The sequence below is a fragment of the Ptychodera flava genome, chromosome 18 (assembly GCF_041260155.1).
Source record: "Ptychodera flava strain L36383 chromosome 18, AS_Pfla_20210202, whole genome shotgun sequence".
Taxonomy (NCBI): domain Eukaryota; kingdom Metazoa; phylum Hemichordata; class Enteropneusta; family Ptychoderidae; genus Ptychodera; species Ptychodera flava.
Window position 1 is genome coordinate 9,538,834 of NC_091945.1, and position 23,924 is coordinate 9,562,757.

Consider the following 23,924-nt stretch of genomic DNA (forward strand, 5'->3'; position numbering starts at 1 on the left):
TTATCTACTAACAGTTCAAAATCTAATTTTTACTCCTCAGAAATCTTTGATTTCATACAATTATTTGAAGGGCATCTGATTCATCTCAAGGTATGGACAATTTTAGATATTCTAATGTGTTGCTTCCAAAACAAGATGGCAGAAAATATGTATGATTATTGTCAAGCTTGTTGATTTATGTGACAGAGCTGTCAGTCTCTCTCTAGAGGGAGTGAACCCAAATGACGACTCGATATGGAAAACAAAGACCTTGCATAATTTATGTATATATTCATGGAACTGACCTTGCATAAATCATGAACTTTGACGCTTTTAATTACTTTCCTGAAAGATTGATGAGATGTGATTGATTATTATCCTCAATATATTTATTTAAAAAATGAAGAAGTATAACGTACAAATCATGATTGTAAGTCTTCATAATACTGTTTAACTTTACAAATCCATGAAATATTTAGGACCATTTTCTCTTCACACATTTTTAGCACTGCAGTGAACTCTTAATTGCAGGTTCAAGTTAGACTTCTTGAAACTTTATTGAATGATCATTTTTCAATGTAAATACATGGATGGAAGATGGTTGATACAAATGTCATAGTTTGAACAAGCTAAAACTGAAGCAAAATTATTTCAAATCTAGAAATTATCCTTTTCAAAGTTTACTGAAATGTATTTCAAAATATAATGTGATCATCAGATTTCATCGATGGGACCCATTGCTGCAAAATTCCTTGAAGGCTTGGACCTGGGTATAACATTGATATAATGGTATATCCAGGGTTTGAGACTATCCTGTTGAACACAGCTGTAAACAGAGCGGAATTGAGTTGTGTTGTAATCAATAGTTTCTATGATGTAAAAAGCAAAAGTAATGAGGGTGTTCCCTGGAGGGGACACTTCAACCTTATGTCAGAATTCCCTGGCTGTGTTCTCCTGAAAATTGAATTCCTGCAATACGTGCAACTAAATGGATGCAATTTTACTCCTGAAAACCAGAGGTCAAGGGTCGCCAATCTTGGCAGCTGTATTTTTTGCATGAGTAACTGAAACAATAGTATATGCTAAACAGAATTTAGAATTCGATTAAAATGCGTCTCCATGATCAACTGAGATTGAACCTCGCGATCATGGTAAATGAGCCAATATTCTAGATACAGAAGCTCATCGTAAATTTCAATTAATTGCGTCAGTACGCGATGGGGTGTCGCGATACTTAATCTACTGGGCCTTGGGTATCTTAGAGCCAATGAATAGAGAACATAATTAATGTAACTTTGAATTTTATATTGTATTTATTAACTGTCCTCAGGATGAAGAAGCGTCAAATTTGCTCAGGGTGCGTATGTCCCAAGCCAGATTTTGCAATACTGGTAGTTGCTTGCTGAGGTCCTGCCCACAGTGATACTGTGTTTTGATATGCACGTGTCCTTTGAGCTATAGTGTCCGTATGCAGAGGTCAATAAGATTCCTGTTAACTTTGTAATTTATCGTTCAGCAGTTCAGAGGTTAACAGTAGAGAGCTATTTTCTTTTTGTTTTATCATAGCCTATTAAAACTTCAAGCCAGTTTAAGGATAGAGAAGGACACCAGAGTTGCATGGAAATGTTCTGTTAATGACGAAATCTTGATGTTTCCCTCAAATACAGTACGTACTGAGTATGAGTCATCTTCTTTCAAAGTATGTTCTTGAGTCCATGAGAAGTGATTGACCACCTCTTGAAAAGATACCATGAATATAGGAGCTGGAGATTGTACCATTTTATTCAGTGTACTGTGTTTTTGAAGTTTGTAGAAGTAATAAAAACAAAGCTATTATTCATTGGATTCTCGATGTACATCTATTTCAATGTACAGTGTGTTGGGTTCAAATATGCCACATTTGCAAATGTGTTACCTTATTTTTTATCTATGTATGATACTAGTCGTGCATATTTGTATGAATTTGGTCAAAAGCATGATCTAGCACTCTTTTTCCGCTATCTCTTCAAAGTTATCTAATATGAATTTTTGAAGTAGCAGATACAGCTAATTTTGTTTTATCCAGATAGACCGTTGAAGGATGGGGATATTGCCCAGACCTTTTTGAAAAGTTAGGGTACAGCTCTCAGGACCATATGGTCTCCGAGAATCTGTTCAGGCGTTCAACTTTGTATGCACAATCCTGGAAAATGAAGTTGTCAGTGACCAGTATTGACACTGTGTCTTTCGTGATAATGGAGTCTGCCAGATTAAATTTGGAAAGGAAATCCCACCGAGACTTGGTAGAAAGCTCTCTAATACAGCCAGCATGGATCAGTGTCAAACACACGCTGTGATATAATCCATACAGTATAGCCATGGAAAATGTGCAATAGACAGAAGGAAGTAAACCCAGTATTCAATCTGCCAAGATTGCGTGAATACTTATGATTAAATTTAATGAAAAAAGTACAACTGACTATTAAATAGTACGAAGGAGGTAGCAACAGATGTAAATTCCCTATCTTTGATGTACTTTAATTACCAATTTTAGAGATGTTTGAAATCAAGATTTGTTGCACTGTGCGGAATGAAAAAGCAAGATCAGTGGGATTTATAGACTATTTCATTTCGGTCTTGGAAACTGCCTGAAGCAATGCCCACAGAGCACAGCTCTTGTAAGACTGAGAAATAGAATGGGAGAGAGCCCCTAGAAAAAACTGCATAAATGTAATAAAGGCAGAGAGTAATATCAGGACTGTGCATGACTCCCAGCTATTAGTAAGGCTGGAAGCTGAATGGATAAGAATCTGTACACTGTGTCAACTTTCTTTCAGAGTTCACTGTGATTAAAGCTTAGAAAAGGTGTCAGCCCTGCTGCTGAATGCAAAATAAAATGTGAAATGTTTTCTCCTGTGGATATCTTGCATTAAGAAGGGGGAACTAGGGAACTTTGTTTCAGTTTACTTAACTATCCAGAATACTGTGTTTTGAAATAGGTATCATGCCAATGGAAGTGGAACAGTTAAGGAAATTGTGGAAAAAAATGTATACCTCATGTGTAAATTTTATGTTCAATATTGGTTTTGTTGTGTTTAATGTGAGAAGGAAGCAAGTTGGAAGTTGAATGTTCAAATATTTTGCCGTGTGAATGGCTTCATTGGCATCTGGGATTAAACATTATTATTGTAGGTATATTACAGTCACATTCTAGAAACAAATGATTCATCAACGTGCCTGCGAGTTAAAAAAGGTATCTTTTTGTCAACTGTAACCTTCATCACTGTCTAGAACTTTGAAGGATTTGAAGACATTGTGCAGGCTGTCTGAAATAAAGCATTGCACGAATAAATTACCCCAGGGCCATTGCTTAAAACGCCGCGTGTAGCATGCCGCCCCAGCTTATCATGGTGAGCTGTGCACGCATGTACATCGACTAGACTTCTGGCATTTTACTTATACTTGATAAGACAAAGATAATTCCATTCCTTGCAGTTCTAGCTGATGAGTCTTGAAAGTAATGAAACATTTCATTGGTTTTTTTTGAGAAACCTCCGTTAACTTTAAGTTTATTCAATATGAAAAAACATATACCAGTAAAAAGATATCATAGTATTGGATATAAAGTCTGTAAAAATGGACAAAAATTAAACTCACCCTAATGATTTTCATTTCTGTTTACTCAGTCACAGGTTATACTGAAAATATTAAATACTCCAATTCTAAAGATTTGTATTGTATACTCTGAGACACACAGCTCAAGAAAAAAGTGTGCTTTAAGTAAATAGCTGGGTTGAAAATACAAAAAAGATTACAGCGTTTACTCAGCACAGGATGCAACTTGCCCATCACTGGGGAATTTGATCTAGTTAGTACTGATGTCAGTGAGTCAACAATTTTTTTTTGAGTTCTCCGGAAAAAAAGATTTGCAGAGTTGCGTTTGACGTCATAGGGTATGTGTTATTCAAGACTTATTGTATGTGCTTTGCCTGTAACTGAGGAATGCTGACGAACAACGCCATCCATCATTGTCCCTTAGCCAATATATGTTATAATGTTTATCTGTTTGAAGAATTGCAGTTGATTGTGTTAGATTGAAGATATTGCCCTAGGTGTGCTGAACTCTCATTTTATTTGAGCTGCTGAACAAACAACAATACCGGTATGTTGATAGGTAAATTGTACAATGACACAAATTGCCTTCCTTCTATTGTCCTATACTTCTGCTAGTAGAACCAGTGGTGTCCTACTGGAATGTTGGTCAAGGTGTATGCAAATCCTTTGCTATCATATTTCAGCAAGATGCAACCATTGACGTTGATAACAAAGATAGGTCTTTGCTCGCAGAGAAAAGTATTGATCCTGCCCACCTGCTTGCACCATCTGGTTTACACATCCTGTAAAGTTTGGTACACATACAACACTAGAAATGATAACCGTGTGAAACACTTTTCAATGAACTTAACTCATGCATTTTGTTATTTTTGCTCAAATCGGACATGCATATACGGTAATTATGAGAGCAAAAGTCTTCGTTTTTGTGACATTGGATTAGCTGTAAAAGATTTGAAAACTGTTGAGGCTTCCTAGACATCACATCAAATTGATGCCTGAATTTGCTCACTCAGTGTTGGAATGAATCTTACTTTTTCCCACAGAGCCTGGCTTTCAAAAATCAGTGTTTTCATCTCATCAACAAGATGCCAACAAATGGATTTGTACAAATACCTTTCAAAATAAACTCTAATGGGATAGGTGTCTTGATTGGCTTACAGTTGATGGATAATGATTATTCAAAATTGAAAAGTTTCTGGCTTATCCAAAGTTTGCTTCATTTGATTCTCAATGTAGGATGAAAGCATGACCATACATAAGTAAAATATGTCTGAATTTATCAAACTCTTGAGTTGCATTAATACCTAGAAATATTTTCCTTCATTCAAAAGGAGCTGTTTCTGTGCAACTACGTATTGAAAAACTTATGTTTCTCAAGGGCCTATCTTGATAATCTCCATTTCTTGAAAGATGCTAGTGAATTGTTGAAACATTCAAAAAAGAATCACAGTGCTGAATACCTCCAATGCAGTTTGAAAAGCTTTTGAAATTTTTTTATAACTGTCTCAGCAGCTCAACATTGACACAGCTGTCCAAAACTGATTTGCAATTTGTGATGTAGAATAACACAAATTTATTGTACCCCTAGCCAAAGGTTTGCCATATTTAACAAACCCTATACAGTTGATTAATCTCTCCCTGCAAGTGAACTTAATTTAAGAAGTAGTGCCAACTTTTGAAAGAAGATTGATTGTTGTTCTTTGTGACATTAGACCCAACATCACTTATTTTCTTGAGCCCTTCTGAAGTAATTACCAGTGGTGTGCTTGTACCGCGCACAATTCCTGCTGTAATAATTTGAAATTAAGATTTTTCCTTTATCTGGAGTCATCATGGTTGAATTGCCCTGCAAAATGAGGCAATTTTAAGATTTCATTTCCTGGGCTAGGCTCTGTTTAACAGAGTCAAAAAGATAGGAAATGAATCTTGGATTCTTGTAATCACTGGCTCAGCAGCTTGATTTGAACAAAAAAAAATTCTCTTGCAGGTCTGTAGTTTCGTGTACATACTTTGAGATGGAAGATTACAAAAGAGGAGTTGTAATTTTAACAAATAAATTGCCTCCTAATTTTATGACAAGCAAATTTTGGAAAATTCCTGTTGTCAAAAGAAGACCAAGGAAATGCTAGCATTTGATAAGTTGAGTCACTTCTGTTATTTGGTATCTGTCATAGCATAATTTTTGCATATATCAAATTAAAAGGCCAATTAATCATAAATATCCCAATATCAGAGACGTATCGAGAAAAACATTTCAGCATGTATGTTCAATTTAAGAACACAGATTGCAGAGACAGACGTGTTCTGATATGTCAGACAGTGCCGCAAAGTAAATTGATTTGATTTATGGATTGGGCAAATATCTAACATATTGGCCTTTTTCTATTAAGAACTGTCCATTTTCTTGAGTATCGGACTCAATTATCTGAGAGAGATGGCTAGGGAGACAGACTCGCTTTACACAAGTAGCGTAAGTGTAAAATGAAGCATTACGCGGAGCCATTCAAATGAGGAAGAAATATCAATACGGAGCATGGAAGAAAGACTGAAAGGTGCCCTCATGAATGGTGTGTACGATGTTTTGCTGTGCAGCTGAGCAAATGGCAGCCATCTTGGATTGTTGTCCAACTGAACACAATTCAAATATTCTGACATGTGTTCCTTCACAAAGTGGCTTGTTGTGCCAAATCTTGACAAGTCCTTTGAGCACTTCCACTAACAGGAAAGGAATAAAAGCAGTGATTTGAAAGGTTTCATCCACTCTCAGGGTTGTGTAATCACCCCACTGGTGGATTTCTGTCAAATCTTGTCCATCACCTACTAATAAAATTTGAAGGTAATCACTATGTCGGCATGACGAAAGAATACTAAGAGCGCCATGGATTTTTTTGTTATAGTCACCTTTGAATCAGTCCCTGTCTTCTCACAGAAGTTAATTATTGAAAATAAAATTTACCAAAAAAGGGGAAAATCATGAAGAAAAACAAACATATTCCTGAACGGAGAGTGCTAATGGCCAGTATGTCAAATGGCAACAATATTGTTACGGGACACGGTTGAGTGGCTTCAATATTCATACATAACCCTCGACCAACTGCAGTTCTGTAACATAATAATCAAGAAGAAATCTTCAAGATTTGAGCTCTGTGATAATTGATACTCTGTAATAGTGAACAACGTGGAACAACTATTGTGGAGTGTGCTCAACATGGCCGACTTCTTATACTGGGGCACTTTAGCTTGCCTAGAAAGACTTGCCTGTTTCGATTGTCAATGCGATGTGGAAGTCAGTGCCATTTTTATGAAATGCCTCTCAGTGTGATATTATGGAGATTTCTTTCAATGAATAGCATTTCCAATTTTCTGTCATTTTGTCAGGTGATTTTTAAGTGGTTCTACACGTCTTTTTCTCGCTATTGTTAACATAATGGATGTAATCCGGCACAGTAATACTGTACAAATGCATTCTGCTTATACATTAAACAAAACATTCCATCAGATTTAGTTTAGCAGAGCTCCATCTAGTTTTTTGCTTGGCAGAAAGGCATGCAATATCCCCAGGGCATAGTTCCTTTAGTCAGTGGTGCAAAGCCATGAAATGAACAGTGTCGCATGATTTTGCATAAATTGATGAAATTGCTGATGGGAAGTGAAAAAGTTTGCTGATATACAGCAAATTGTTTCTAAAATTGGTTCCCTTAGGCAGGCCTTCTTAGGATGGCAATGCAAGCGGTTGTGGTGTGTGTGCCAGTGTGTTTCAACTGCTGGTATACCGGTATAATGAGTGAGTGGAGCCACATAAAATTATGTAAAAGATAAGCTAGTGGACAATTTAGTCCTGTAGGATGCATTCATTCTGCGAGAACGACTCAACCGTGGAATTTGCAAAGATAGCCCTGGTGCTCTTCAGAATAATTGCTGTACTGAAACTCAAATTGACATCATTCAGCGCTTGGTGCTGTTCCCTTTTTTTATCTGGCATTCTAACGTGATTAAATCTTGAATAGTGTATCACTTCCCACTTTTGGCTCTGCCGAGTTCTGATTAATAGAACAAGGTACAAAGTTTATGCAATTTGGAGGTTTAGAGTGATGCATAGTTTCCAAGGAGATTTCAATAATATGCTTTCCTCTCAGGTACAGTGTAATTCATAAGTCAGGCTTCTCAAGGGGTTGCGATCTTTCCAAATAATTCTTTCTCTCAAATTGTGAATGCCTAACTATGACAGAGGACTAGTGTGATTACTCAATATTTTGAAGCGTATTTTATGATATGCGGCAATTTAATAATGCAGCGCTGCCAATATTTTGCTATTTGATCATTTTTTGTTGGAGCTTCCATTAAGAAAATATGGTAGACACATAACAGTACACACCCTTCCCGTTTATTCAAATATGTGAAGTAGCGGTGTAAACCTGTTATCGTAGATGTAGCTGTATGACAATAACACTTCGGTGAAACAGCAGTCAGACATGGCTGGCATATTCAGTTGTGATGCCTGCTGGCAGAGTGGAAATATACTTCCATTCTGGTGTGCTGCAATTTATGAAGTACGTACTATGAGAATTAATGGCCGAGTTTAATCTGTAGTATTAAGAACAAGAGTACATTTTTATGGCTTATTTGAACACTCAATATACGTATTTATCCTGACATAAAGAATGACTTGTTGATAAATCCTACAAAAAAGAATGAAAGAAAGAGAAAAATGCAGCTGCACATGAAATTAAAAAAAGAATGATATTAATCCCCAAGGCAGTAGATCTTGCTGTGAAAGGGAAATTTGCCTGAAAACAGAAGCTTTTGTTTGAGATTGACAGCGACGTGCTTGTGTTCATTGAAAGGTGAAGTTCTTTACTCATGAAATATGTCATTTGTAGGTGTCTAGTCATGCAGAACATGTTTCCATGGTTGTGTAGTTCCAGTAGACACACTCATCTGTGAAATCTAGCCAGGCCTGGCCAATCACACCATGTGTGCATCAACAGAGATTCAATGTGTATCCACTCAAAAGTGATAAACGTTCACTGATTTTTAATAATCAAACAAATCCTTATTTTTTTAATTTCCAACATGTTAGAAGGAACAAAGATTTTTATTGACAGGTATGAAAGGCGTGTTTTAGCTTCTATTCATATGTACATTATTTCATAAGAAGAAAACTGAGCTCATGCTACTTCACGCAAATCTGTATTTTCCAGTGTCCTTAAGAAGCACCCGAATAAGCTAAGCAGACCTTTAAAGCAGTAAGGAGGTACTGCTCTATCATTACTGCAGTCTACCCCCAGTAGCTTTAATTGCACGTCGTGAGCACAAATGTCACTACCAGGTCGTTGCCAATATATCACAATCAGAATTTTGAAGTAAAGTCTCTTCTGATTGTAGAGCCAGCAATGAGTATTCTTTGGAGGAGAGCCGTCACCGTGGTGATGGACTGCGTCTCCAAGAGTGCAATCTTGTTTACTTCCTGACTTGAATCCAGTGTTGTGATGGATTGAAACCCGTCAAAGTGATTTCAATCTACAAAAACGCATTAACCAGTTTGCGTTGCCAGTTTACCGGAATAGTTGGTTATTCCCAGTGATTTTTCTTCAGTTGTTTTAGTACCGGAGCTGCTGTTTCACGTAGGATGTGTGCAAACAGGTCAATTGCTGACGACTTAATAACTAGAAAATGGGGAAATAACTAGCATGGAATGTTGGTTTGATTTTGACTTTAAAAGTCTCTGACAAGGTTTTGAAGTACACATCCCCGTGATGCACTCAGTGAAACATTACGTACAAATCATTATTCTGATGGTGTCTCAGAGAAAAAGAAACTTTCTCTGATGATTTAGCAAACAGACGGAATGTAGTGTTAATTGCTAGAGCTGTCTTCTGGGACGGCTAGGCTGAGATGATTTCATTTTAGGGCAGCAACATTAGGAAATTGTAAAGTTTGATATGCAGCATGCAGAATTTATGTTCTAATTCACTTAAACATTCGCTCGAAGCTCGGGCAAAATTTTGAAAAAGAGGTGTAGCTTACTCGTTCCGCTCAGTTTGTGTTGTCCCGGAATGTAAAGTCAAAATTCAAGAAGCGTCTGCAGCTATTTACAGATAATCATAAAATCAGGAAAATGTTTGGCTGAATAGCTGATGTAAATAGCATGAACAGACGCTTCTAAAGCTGTATGTACAATGCAGGCATGTGCTTTCACTAAAGATAAGTTTTCCAGTGTTTTCAACTGAAAAATTCCACTTGCAAAAGACTACCTTATCTGCAAACTGTGTGGCTACCCCAAGAGATAGTTGCAAAGAAAGCGTTTTCAAAGATTTGTAGTGGGGAATATCTGAATGAAGGGATTGAAATTTTCTTTCAAGGCATTAACAAAGGTTTTTCATTGCCCCGAGGATAGCTACTATACATGTTCTCACCACGGGCTAGTCATAAAGATGGCGTCATACACGCTAGTGGTGCCCTGGAGACTTGTGCATCCAGACACGTCAGTTTTGATGTGTCGGACTATAACTTTCACCACACTTCATCCATTAGAGCAAAACACATTAGATGACCCATTGTAAAATTGTTGTAAAATGTATGTGTCGGAGAAATATCAGAGAGCTGTGAACCAATTCGACTGATATTTTTTCTCCTGCTGGTAAATTATACACTTAGGGGCTCAGGGCTCTGCATTTTCACAGTTGTTTGAGATAAACACACTTGGCTTGGCAATCCCAGGCAGTGATTGTCCAAACCAGTAGCCAAGGAATGACTTTACCTCTAGCATAAACTGAATTTGTGTCAAGATGTCATCAGAGTTTGAAAAATGCATTGCAGTTCACATGTGTGACTGCAACTCATTCTTGAATCTTGCAAATGGACATCTATAGTATGACAGCAGTACTCAATTGAAATGCCGGAGGAGACCTCAACCTTTTCCCATTTTCTATGCATCCAACTGCACCACAGAGTACCCAGGTACAGGTATATTAGGAGTCTGTTAAACTGTGATGGTCACAGGGTCACTGACCAGTGCTTTTTTTCAGTGATGCTCGACTGAATCACAGTTGCATGCAGTGTTGATCTTTATTTGGTCAAATTGAACTTTTATCATAGACATATTGGGCACTTCAAAAACCAACAGTGTGTTGATGTTCTTTAGCATCCTATGGCTGATTGTGAAAGGTATACTCAGAGAAAGATGGAATAAGATATAAGAGAGGATATTTTCATGTAAAGCCCACTTACCTACTTTGGGTAAGTCAAGAATTACCAGACTTGCCCAAGGATATCACAGGGAAAGGTCAGCAGGCTGACCTGTGTTAGGAAAACTTTCAGCCATACGCCCACCATTGATTTTAAATGAAAGTTATGCTCTCGTCGGACAAAGTCAGTATTTTAGGATAAGTACTAGACGCTATAGACCAAAAGCATACAGTACTCCATGGTAAAATTCAAAATGGCTTCCCTGTAGTGTATGGTATGATTAAAAATGGCCGCCATGTTCTTGTATGCAGATATTTACAATGAGTTGCAATTAGACAATAAACATGGTTGCATTTGTCTACCAATGAAAATGGTCAGCCAAACTTTACGTCCAGTATGCTGTGTTCATTGTTAACTCAAAGCTACAATATGAGAGCTTATGAATATCTATAAAATGTTTCAGAGGCTGCATATCTTAGCTGTTTTAACACCTACAATTACCAGGAAGTTTAATCCGCTTAGGACCTCTCACTACTTCTTCACATCTGAATCTGCATTAATTCTTGAATTAATGCTAATAAGTAAGGTTTGGAGATCAGCTATTGTTCAAAGAAATACTTCCGTTGAAATATATGTTCACAAATTTTAAATATTTGAGTCTGATCATAAAGCTGGTTTCTCTGAAAACGCAATCTTAATCGAATTCATGTTCTTATATACGCCGGCTCAAAATGGCCAGGGATTTGGATTGACTAATGTGTTAAGAAGATTATGAGGTGTTTCTGTCTTTTGTTTTCCTTTTAAATTGCAATTTTTAGAAGAATATGTTGCTAGATTTTGGGATGTCCAAACTTAAGGAACATACGAATACAGCCAATTTTCAACAAACATTCCCAAGACAATAGAGAAGTATGGTTTTTTTGTGTGTATGTAAGCTACTTTGAAAAGTGATAAAAGTCCTGAAATATGTTTATGATATGACACAAAATATAATGGAATCATTGTGTGCTGGAAATTATAAGAAGCCTAAGTGCATTGTCCATGACAAACACTGATGCATGACAAATGCAGTGTCTTCTTTCTGTCAGTGGGAGTATTTGTGGGGGTGTAGTATTGTTGTGAGGATTTTGTTAGCTGTGTTGAAGTTATCTGAGACAGACAGATAAACTCAGAAGAATAGGATGGTGGGAAGTGTAAGTCAGTGATTTCAATTTTTTAATATCCATTTTATAGCAAGTTGTTTACAATTACGGCTATCAAGAGAAATAAGTGTTGATTTGTTGCAATACGTTTGACATGTAAAGTGATATGCTATATAGCAAAATTAAATATTAAATAGAAAGCTTTTTGGTGAGTGACAAGTATTTTTTCCCTTTTGTGTTGTAATTTTTCAAGATGACAATTAACTATTTATGAATTTCGCATCACAGATTTTATTAATCCTGATTTAGGCCAAAGAAAGTTCAGGGAATAAGCAAACTTTCTAATCAGACTGGTATTTCACGCATACTATTGAATGTCTTTGTCCTGTTGTGGATTTTGTAGAACAGTCTAAAAACTTTGAAAAGATGGATGTGACACATATCACAAACTTAATTGAGAAAAACTCTTTTGGATTTTTTAATCTATTCAGCATAGAAGCAAAAGAATTCTGCTGGGGGTCGCTAAGATACACCAGGGGTTGCTAAGATACACGCATACAATAATCCAAGCTCTGACATTTCAAATTTGGCATTTTGATTTTCACCTCCACTGGGTTTTCAGCTCTCCAGGAAAAGGTTTAAGATGAAGTAATCCCCTCTAAGTCCTTAATCTTGTTGGTGCTCTGTTCAACAAATCCTTTTCTGACCTGGTTAACACAGCTATGACAGAATGCAACACCATCTGAGGCCAATTATGGGATCTTCCCTCAAAACATTTTTTCTCTGGTATCAAGTCTCTCCAAATATTCAAACATTTCTTCTAGATAAATTTGATAACAAAAAATGGTTTATGTAAAAGAGGTTGAGAAAAATGTTCCCGTGTTTTATTATCAAGACATGAAATATTGATTTTGTAACATTGCTGTGTACATACAAGTGGTTCTATAGAGATTGTGGCCACTGGGCAGGTCAGCTTACCGGTACTTTGAATCATTGCTGTAAAACTGATCTTGAAGAATTGACACTGTTTCCAAGCTTGTAATTTGTTGACATCTATCAACTGTTGTGTCTCTGTAGTGCAGCTATCTTTGCTTGGCAATATAGGTCACAGCTAAATCTTACAGTTTAACAGACACCACTAAAATATAAAGTTAATTATTTGGACGTCATTCATTTAGCACGAAGGCGAAAGAAGAATCGTTATCATTTAATAATTCTTACAATTAATGTGTTGGATTCTAAGATGTCTCAAATCGGGCATTAAAGTTTGAATGATTTAAATCTATAGAAAGGGTGCAGAAGATCAGAGCAGAAAGTGTATATGCTTTCATTTTTGTCATCCCTGTGGCTGTACAAATGACAGTCCAGATGTTAGGAAATTGAATGAAGGTGTGTCTGTTAATAAGTCAATGTTGTCCATACATCCTTGATGAGACTCATAACGTGCATCTCCGTGTTTTGTTAGAACCTTAACATTATCCTTTGAGTTTTACTTTTAAGACACTGAGTGATGACTCGAACATCTATCTTGACTTGCTTTGCAGTAATTGACCCAAAATGATGACATCTTGGGGATTTCAAAGTTTATGTAGATCTTGTCCGCCGTAATCCGTATATTATGACATAGATTTCCCCGATGTACAATTCTCTTCTATTACAGAGCGGGCTCACTGAGACTGTTCAATTTTGTATGGTGTTGCTGGTCAACATAAAAGTGACATTGTTGTGGGTCTAACCAACTCTCAAATCAATTTAACTTTGGTTCTCCCCAGAAATGTTAGATTCAGAAAGCTAGTACATACAGTTGATCATTAGCATATAATTATACTTTTCAATCATTTTCATTGTCTGATATTTACATTTTCAAAATCATTTTATCATTACGTATCTGCCTCTTTACATTTGTAGTATGTTTATATCTTTTGCTGAAGCAATTTATGCAAGCTGGTTCATCCCTTTCTGACCTCTCTTGCGTTTCCTGGTTTTGTCTTGGGTAAAGAGAGAGCAAATAGACTTCATAAACTCAGCTAGGATCTATAGAATGCAGAGCATGTCATCCGTTGGAAATTTATTTATTGATTTTTCTGTGGTGTTCTTGTCGGCAAGGCTGGTCAAACCATGACACATTGATCATAGTTAGAGGCAATAACAGCACAGCAGCACAGATGGCTCTGTTGTATGGCTTAACTTGTCAAAATCACTCCTACCTTTTTGGGTGTTTAACAGGCAGACTTCGATAAAAGTGATTCTTTCCATGACAAATGGCAATACCCTGGTAAAAGCCATTTGACTATCACACAATCAATTTTATTCAGAAGTTCGTTTTTTTGATATTTTGTGTTTTCCAAGATACCAGTATTGATATTTGGTATTAATGATATTTGCTCCTGTAAAATAACGGTGCAAATTGTTCAGATTTGGTAAATACTTGCCAGTAAATGATTAGATAAAAAATACAATAAAACTTGATATGATTGATGTAACGCCATTTCCACCCATGTCAAAGAAATCAGTGGGGGAGAATTCGTCAGTGTCAGGGTTCACCTGTTCAACCCAATTTCTTATGAACAGGTCCACAATCACCATTGATAACAATAGGTTTGGGCCAAACCACGGTGGTGAAAGGGTTATGCTAGACATGTACAATCAGAATATGCAGTCTTGTTCAATTTCTTTGTGAAAACAGTGATGGAGAGAATTGATCATAAGTGGAAGTGTCGACATTTTTGTCTAATCTAGTCTTGTGTTCTCCACAATTGCAAATGCTGTGTACCTGACAGGTGAAGTTATCATTGGTGTTGTTTTTTGCAGGAGACATTTCATGAGTTCACTCATCTGATCATGTGTCACAAGGTTTATTGCTTTTGATGTCGTCCTTGATATCGAGATGTCTTGAGTAAAAAGCTATTAAACTATTAGTAAGCAATATCAAAGCAATGTTTTCACTGTCAAGTTCACAAAGTAAGCATCCATTGCCCATCTTGAGTCTGTCAATCAACCCCGAAGATACAGGCAAGAAATAAAATTAAAAAGTCCCCTGATTCCTTGCAAATACGGCATTGACAGAATAAAGTTGTTTAAGTCTATTTGGACAGAACCAGACAAAGCCGTTCACAGTATCAGACAGAATTAATGGCAAATATTAACTGTCGTCAAAACCTGGTCAGTTGGGCATTGATTTTATAGGTTGTTTACCTGAGCCAGTTGCCTTTTTTAAATAAAATGGCCACATGATAATATCATGCTCAGAATGCATGAAAATGCCGCGTGATATATGATGGGTGTGATTTATGATTTTATTTTGTCACATGACATGATAAGGTCAGGGTCAGGTGGCGACATTGCAGAGGTGTGTTGCATTACCAATAATGAGGACGGCTAATCCCGCTAGGATGTTACGATAAGAAATATGCCATTATCTCAGCTGCACTGTGATCAGACTAAATGAAAAGGCATGACACCCTGGGTATCAGAAAATAGCTAGATCGTGTTGCATGCAGTTTGTATCCTGCAATATGAAATGAAATTTTTTTTAGAATCCATATCAGTTCTACCAGTGTGGCTTGTCAATGCAATACCCTTTGCCAACCAATAGGAACTCTGCTGATATCACTGCCTTGCTGGGAGGTCTCAAGACTTTGCAATGATAAAAATAAAAGTAACATTTTTCAAGGCACTTTAATCTGAAGATTACGTTGACTGTTACAGTGTTTTGCTGGCAGTAAAAGTGGGATAAGCATTCTGGGCTTTTCTGTTCTGTTAATATTCCATAGACTTCTATGGAACATAAAACCTGATGACCTTTCCAGTACTGTTCTTGAGAGCTCTTTCCTTCTTTGCCCAAGGATATATTTCATTGTTGAACCATACACACCCTTACAGAATATTGATATTTATAGATGCAAGTGAAATGCATACTCAGATTGGCAATGCATTTTAGAAAAAGATCCCAGCTGTTTTGAAAAGATATTTGCCCCATGTTCCATTTAATTTCAGTGTTTATTAATTGCATGGACCATAACCCAGCTCTCCTGTTGAGTTCAAGTTCAAATGCATGTTCAATTGTGCATAATAGTTATCAAAATTGCTGGATGACTTGACGTACTTACACAGACAAGGTGTTTCTAGGTTAGCATGCAAAGTGGCACAGATTTGGATCGGCGTGATAGTGTCTGTACATTAGTCAGACGCGACGTTTATCTTCCCGAGTCAATTTAAAAATTGTAAAAGACTTGCCACATTGACTAATACCATGGAAGTTGAACTGATAAGGGCTGTAATTTGCTTCGTAACAAAGTCAAATGAGTAGTGAGGTATTGTGATTAATTATCCTGTCCACATGCAAGTACAGGCAGTAGGCGGCTAACATGGCAGATAGGTAAAATGTACCAGGCTTTTCTACAGTACAGATTTCTCTCCCAGATAGGGTAAATAAAAAATTCACATATCATGGAAAAATTTATAAATAGTTACATGCTGTATTTCTCATCAGTTGTATTGAGCATCATATTTTCTGATACTTTCATATGTTGAAAATCACTTCCGGCAATACGGTTGCATTGAACTGATTCATGTTGAGGCCAAAATATTGTATTATGTAAATGTTAGACGTATGATAATGTCAGCAGCGTGATTTTCCATAAACACAATATAAAAGCTAAATTGGCAGTTCAAGCAGTGCCATAATTTCATCATTACACTTGAAATGTTTGGTTGTCATGTGAAACGCATTCACAGACTGCATCTGAAATCAGAACTCCTCAATGCAGTCAAAAATCACTGCAACTTGCTACCATTTTTTCTGTGTGGCATGGTCTTCAGATGCTATCAAATTTCATTTCTTTGTGTGTTCATCTTCCATTATAATGACATTTGATAAGTTAGAAGACGTTTCCATAATTGATTTGTCCAGCGTCTTCAGGTAGCGTTTCCTATGCCTGCATGAGTTCCGTTTTGTCAAGATGCCTACTGACTGAGACATTGGAGCAATCTCCTTATCTCGTAGCATTATGGAAATTTCTAAATTACTCATAATCTGCTTGCACAAAATGTATGATGTTCAGACTCCACAAACACTTAATTTGAAATAGAGTGTTGGTCTTGTCACTGATTGAAGTGCCATTTTAGCAGATAAGATCAGCAGTTTGAGTGACTTCCATCCTGTTCAGGGGAGCTGCTTGAAACCCTTTGAACTCTCTTCAGAAATTATCATGTGGATGGAATATTAATGTCAAAAAAGCAGGAAAACTAACACAGCAAAAGTTCTAAGAATATATCAGAGCATTGTGCCGTGAATGTTTATATGAAAACCAAAATTTATGCATGGGTAGTCATATCGTATCTGCTAGCAATTTGATATGGGAAATTTTTATTATTTCATTGTTACTTATAGATGGTTATTGTTCATGTTTATTTGCTGCAGCAAATATTCCTGATTCAATTTCAAATAAGAAATCTCTACCAAATGGAGTAATCTACATTCAAATCACAGCAAATTACTTTTCAGCAAATCTGTTTGGCTTGGTTGATTTGCAAAAAGTATGTAATTCAATTTTGTGCAGGTCTTTCATTTCTTTTAATGAGATATTTAAAATCTAAGTTATTTTTTTCTCTCTCTTTGTTATAGATGAACCGCCCAATTCAAGTCAAACCAGCCGATAGTGAAAGTCGGGCAGGTAAGAAGCTCAAAATTTCTAAAAAAGTACATGTGTACATGTATTAAAAGTGATTTCATTTTCTGTTTCTGTTTCACTACTATTGTGGCATTTCCCACAAATATTTGGAAAATTATCTTTTCAAAAATGTACAGTTAATGAATTGAGGGAATGCATTTTGCTGGGTATACTTGATAAGAGTAGATTGTAAATTTTTAATCTGACAGTTATTGGTTTTTGCTTCAATAAACCATTAAGTCACTTAACATACCACATATGCAGACGCCACACTGAGTCTGAAAACGTTAAAAAAAATTCATATTGTTACTGAACATCAAAGTTGTCACAAACATTACATCATTTTCATCAGTTTTATTTTCAGAATGTAATTAGCCGCCATTTAATGATAATTTTGCTTGTGAAAATCATCACTTTATTTTACGTTTTTTTCCCTGAAATCTTTAACAATAAGCAAATTAATTTGACTGTAGGCATTGCTACCTCATAGCACTCCATCTGGATGTTAACCATCAAAAAGATGATTATTATATTTTTATAATCTAATACACACCTGTGATACACGTAATTACACTAAAAGGGAGGTTACAAAGTGTGAGTCTTTAGTGTACATCCTGCTAATTTTTCTCAGAATAGTTTTGTATGATACCACTTCTGCAAACAAATACAAGTAAATTTGAATACAGTTGGTCTGGCTTACGGTATATCAAATGGGGACAGAGCAATGAATGAGCAAATGGAAATTAATAAATTATTGCTACAAGATACTATTGACCCAAATTTACCATTCTATGCAAGGAAAATGAGATTGGTGGCCTTTGGGTAACTTTGTGGGGTCAGCAGGTCAAGCTGCTCTGAAATCTAAATTTCTATGACAACATTAACTTTACACTATCTGTACAGCTGTCTGCCAATAATTTTACTTTGAAAATTTACGTTTTCACGTTATCAAGAGTTTCCTTATTCTTGGAATCATTTGTTATGAATCGATCAAATCTCGATGGACATCTTATACTACAACTAAGCTTTTGTGATGAGAAGTTACAAGCCACCCTTCAATTTAAAAAATTGATGTTTTCTTGGAGTATGGATGCTTTACGAGACATTAGTAAATCACATTTTATGGTCCTTTCAAAGGACTGATAAATCACAAACCCTTTTCCAAAACTCCCTTTGAAATTAAAAAGGAAAACTGGAGTGTAATGAGTAAGATGTGTTTAGTAGGGTGTGAATAATTTGAAAGTATACACAGTCATTTATGTATCACAACCTGTTGGTGTGAATTTTCAGCTTTAAACTATTTTCACCCACTTTTAAAGTCTTTGATTTCCATGCAAAACTGTAACCAGAGGAAAGTAGAAATTATGGTTAACATAAACTATGAGATGATATGATTCATTTGAATCACAGAAATATGACTTTTCTTGCGTCAAAAGTAGCAAAATTGGAAAAAAAGCAAGAGCTGAAGTACAAGCTCACTCGTCAAAAATCATGTGACCATCATATCCATGTCTTCCTTTTGGAAGTCTGTCAGATAATTATCTTTCAAACACCCCTTAGGCTACAGCTTTTGCTCATTTAGCTTTTACCCCTGAAGCATGCCCACGTCCGTGAACATGTACATAAATAATGCCTAAGTAGTGAGTGTTTTCATTTGTCCACGTAGGTATTTTCCCTAATCATGAATTATTAGCGTTTGGGGTTGGCAATTCTCTGCAGAGTGGTGAACAAGAGGACTAAACCTCCCTAGATGTTATTGCATCTCATTGCTTGGCCCACAGTTTAATGTGGCTACAAATCTTCTTACATGAGAAAGTGATATAAACATGAAATTTACATGAAGTCATGCGCTGTACCCGATTAGCCGAGTCTCTCTGCAGTGCAACACGAGTACACAAACGCTGACCTTCGCGCATGGTTCTTTGTTATCCAGACTTGTTACTTGGAAATGCTAATTGAGTTTGAATTTCCCCAAAGCAATCCACAGTAAACATATCAAATACGTCAGGTCAAATGTGGCGTGACTGTCCTGCCCGGATGGTCAGTTTCTCAGTTAGCAGTGAAAGCATGGGTTATCTTTCCCTCTGTGTAAACTTCATCATTTTATGAACTTTTATACCAAACTGGGTTGTATGGAAACCTGCCTTTATTGTATTGTGTTTATTTTTGTACACATACTGGTACTTTTATGCTCTACATGGAAGCAATATTGAGTTCTGCGGAGTTCATCAAAGACTAAATTTCAGGGTCTGTTTAGTTAAACATTTCATGTGAATGAACACTGAATTTGTTCGATCTTTGAATGGCTTGACTGACTTATTAGAAAACTTGCCGACAACATAAATATTTATACACGATACAGTTTTTGTATGCAGGAATTTAAATGTGGTGCCGCAAACAAAATTCAGGCATTGTATCTTTTTTTGAAGAAATATATGTACTTGTGTTCATATTGCCTCAAAATCTACCGTACTGAATCAGAGGATATTCAGCAGGAGTAAATGAATAGTTGCTCTACAATATTGAGTAAGCATACTTTAACTTTGCAATGGTTTCCACATGGAGTGCCAAATGGCTGATTCTGCATACACAAATTTTATGAGTTTGGCATATTACATCAACGATTGCAATGGCATAATTTTCAACATACGGATTACAGATTTGAAACTCTGTTGAAGTATTTAAATTGTTCTGCTCACAATAGGAGTATGAAATGTTTGATCTACTGGGACTCTGTAACCTGCATGTATGCAGTGTATAAAGATGAACGGGCAGAAAGACAACCATTTGTTAACTAGAATTAGAGTTTGACACTTTTCAGGTGAAGATGCTTGTCTCTTACCACAGTATTTTACCACTAAAATCTGCTAGTTTGGCCTCTTGACCTTTCCAGTTCAATTCTTTTCAAGGAAAAAATGATAGTTTAATCTCACAGCAAGTAGGGGATGCTGAAGTATTTGGCCGAGTTGAAAGACAACTGTAGTGTGTGGATTTCCACTACTGATCCTTCGTGATCCAGCTGACTCTCTCTGATTATCCAGGGACACACTCGTCCCCGACATGCTGACAGCATACTTGATCTTGCTAAATGTGGTATATTGTTCAGAAACAAGGTTCAATTCTATGGGGAGACTTGGGCTAATTATGATTTTGAACTCATCGCGACTTAAAAGTTGAAACGCCGCAATCACGGCTAGAACAGATGAGTTCATGGGAGACGGTGACGTTAATGGATGCAGGGAGAAAAGGAATCAGAGCTAGTCTCAATAGGCGTGCGTCTTGTTTTGTTGCTTCAGTGTTTAAGCAGATGCGGACATTTAAAGAATGTGATAACAAGATTTGGCGGCATTTCATTCCACAATTAATTTGCACTGCAGCTATGAAAATCAACAAGCATGGTTTGCATGCCAGTAAAAATTTATCTGCGCATTCGATATGTAAACTGCCAGAATCAAAGTAGCAATGTGAGTCATTAACCTTGTGAACATAAATTAAAAACATTTATGATGAATATTTTTAGTTGTGTTGAGTCATTCATATTATAAGAGATACTGTAGAAACCAGCACTCTAATAAATAAAATGCAGTTTAGGAGTAAGGAAATGGATTCCTCTTCTCATTTGCTAAATTGACTCAGCGCGTTATTGGATCTTCCATCTACAAGATTTGCATATGAATCAGTTTTGCTGACATGGATTCGTAATTAGTCCTTTGAAGGATGCAATTTAATCCAAGAAACACATCAGACATAAGAGTATCATCAATTGTAACACTGGACTGCCATCTCTTTTATTTGTCTCTGTCAGGGGACTTCACTATCAGCGGTAGCCGAGTTCATGATCATTAATGTGAGCAGTTATGAGAAGGAGAAATCTAGTCTCTGCTGAATGAAAGCTTTTGGAAATCTTCTGTCAGCTTTGCTTCCCCAAGATATCCCAAGATATTCAATTTTCAAAAGTGGTCTTGTTAGAGAGACAAAAAGCTTGCCAAATCGCACAGATTTAATCCAACCGTTTGCTCAGTTGGTGGTTCTTAAGAAGATTTTTCTCCAAAACTCCTGAAAGTCAGTTTATTGGTAGATATTGAATTGAAATGCTGAGCTCATGGCATTTCTTGGAAAGTATTGCTTGTCTTTTACACAAAATAACTACACTTGATACCAGCATCATGGCTTGGCTTCCCTTGAATGGAATATGACCTGGGGTTAAAAAATGTGCAGAGCAGTGCAACACGAACACAGGAAGCTCTTAAACACACACTGTACAGACAGTGTATCCATATAGGGTTCCAAGGAAGCTGGATTTTTTTGACTGATTTATTCAAAAAATATGGTTTGGATAGAATTTCAAATGTGTAGCATGTGAGCAAACTAAATTAAGATCTCTAAGTGGAACCAGGTGAAGAAATGAAGGAAAATACAGTCCAAGTAAGGTATAGAATGACATTCACCTCGCCAGCTCACAATGGCCAGGAAAATTTAAATGCATGTGATGAAACCTGATCATTATATCTGTACCAAACTACAAAGACGTTCTGATGTGTGGTGACGCACGTAGCTCACCAGTGTGACTTATATCCTGTAATCCTGCCCAGTAAGAAGAAAGAAATGTGGTAAAATTTTGTCTGCGTAAATCGAATAATCTGAGACCTTAAAAGTTTGTTTTCTGTTTGCAGTGTGCGTCTGACATGGTGTGATTGTTTGTGCCCCCCTGTGTTTGTGACATGATTCCACTCTGTGTATAGCTAGCATCTAACAGAGAATGCCTGAATAGGATCTGATTAGAGCACCTGATGTCGGATCCATAATCTGACAGATAATGTTACAAGCCGCTTGCTCTCTCAAGCATGTTGAACTACTCTGGCAAACAGGTGATGTGTAATAATTAACAGACTTCCAACCTGGAGATGTTTTTTCCTGGATTCCTATTCATTAGAGAATACCTGTGTATATGTTAGACGACTCCTTGAATTAGGAAATTGTCTGCTGTTATATCGGTCTGATAAACGTGAGGTGCTGCCAACAATTCAAACTAACAGAAATAAGCTCTATACTAATACCGGTAGTTGACTGTGTTCTTCTTGCATGACATAGTGGTGGCATGCAATTTAACTTTTCTGAGCAGATAACAGATTGAAACCATTCTTGAAAAAATCCTTGATTACACATTAAACCATTCTTTCACATTTTGCGAAAAAAATCTTTGACCAGCTGCTTCATTTATGCTGTTTAGGTTTGGTCATCATGCGACCCTGTCCAATAACCTTTTCACAATATGAACCTTGATGATAGGGTGTTGGCTCTTGAGCTGCAAAACACTTGAGGCGAAAAGATAATGGGAAAACATCTTCGGTCTTTTTGTACAGGAGGGAACCATCCAAATAAGGAGCTCTGAAATGCCTCTTTGTTGACCCTGCACAAGTCGTTTCATACAATTGTTGATACACTGTCCTTCCAGAAGTTTATGTCCCAGATGTAAAATGTGTAACTTAAGTTTTAATATAAATATGTTGGTAAGTTATCCTCAAAATTCATGTAGATTGACAATAATTCTATCAAATATATCCATACAATCTGATATTTTTATCCCATTGACTGCAAAGAAAATTTGATTCTAAGCAAATTGTGACAATGAAGGTGCTGGTGATGTTTTACCTTTGGTCTATTGCAGATGTCGATCTGTTCAGTATATTAGACCGCTTTATGATCGCATGAGTCACTGATGCCTTTGTTCAGTCACATTTCACAAACTGGCAAAGGCCAGTCTTGCCCTTTCAGTATTTATTCCATAATCAATACCTGTTGCTCGCAGGAAAAATAAAGCCATATTTTGAAAACCGTTCGCCTTTTTGCAAACACCGCCCAATAGAAAGGTTAAATTACATAGTGATAAGTTGGCTGATATCTCACCAAACTTAAAAGGTGATATTTGTGCAGTATAATGTTTCCTTATCAGTTTAAAATTTGGTGTTTAATTGGGGTTCCTTTTGAAGCTGGGAAAGCGTGACTTGTCCCGCTGTGTCTTGGCTTTGTTGCTGTCCGAAATTAAAACCTGGGTTAACTGAAAGTTTGATAAGTATATTAACCTTTAATAGGTAAACCGCATCATGGAAAATGTAAATAATTACTCTGTAACTTTTGATAGGCTCCTGCAGAGAATAAAACGCAATAGTGAAATTAATACAGGAAGTCTTTATTTAGGCGGCTGACTCCATTCATTTCTGAAAAAAATAGCTGACGTTTGATGGTAGAACTTCTTTATTCATTCATTAATGCTGTTTAAATGATCTACAGTTAGATACTGTTTGTTGGTTTTGAAATTCATGTCTTTAAGGTCAAGTTTCTTATTTCT

At 36.5% G+C, this 23,924-nt stretch overlaps 1 protein-coding gene across 14 annotated transcripts in view; it reads left to right on the forward strand.

The window, feature by feature from the left end:
- Nucleotides 1–23,924, forward strand: part of LOC139116798 (CUGBP Elav-like family member 4) — a 119,673-nt gene that overhangs the window by 61,380 nt on the left and 34,369 nt on the right. For all 14 annotated transcript variants that reach the window (XR_011548383.1, XM_070679472.1, XM_070679474.1 and 11 more), the window contains one exon: nucleotides 17,530–17,578. Coding sequence is in view for 13 of the 14 variants with exons in the window: in XM_070679472.1 (XP_070535573.1) it covers nucleotides 17,530–17,578 (49 nt within the window). In the remaining variant the exon portion in view is untranslated. The remainder of the gene's footprint in view (nucleotides 1–17,529; nucleotides 17,579–23,924) is intronic.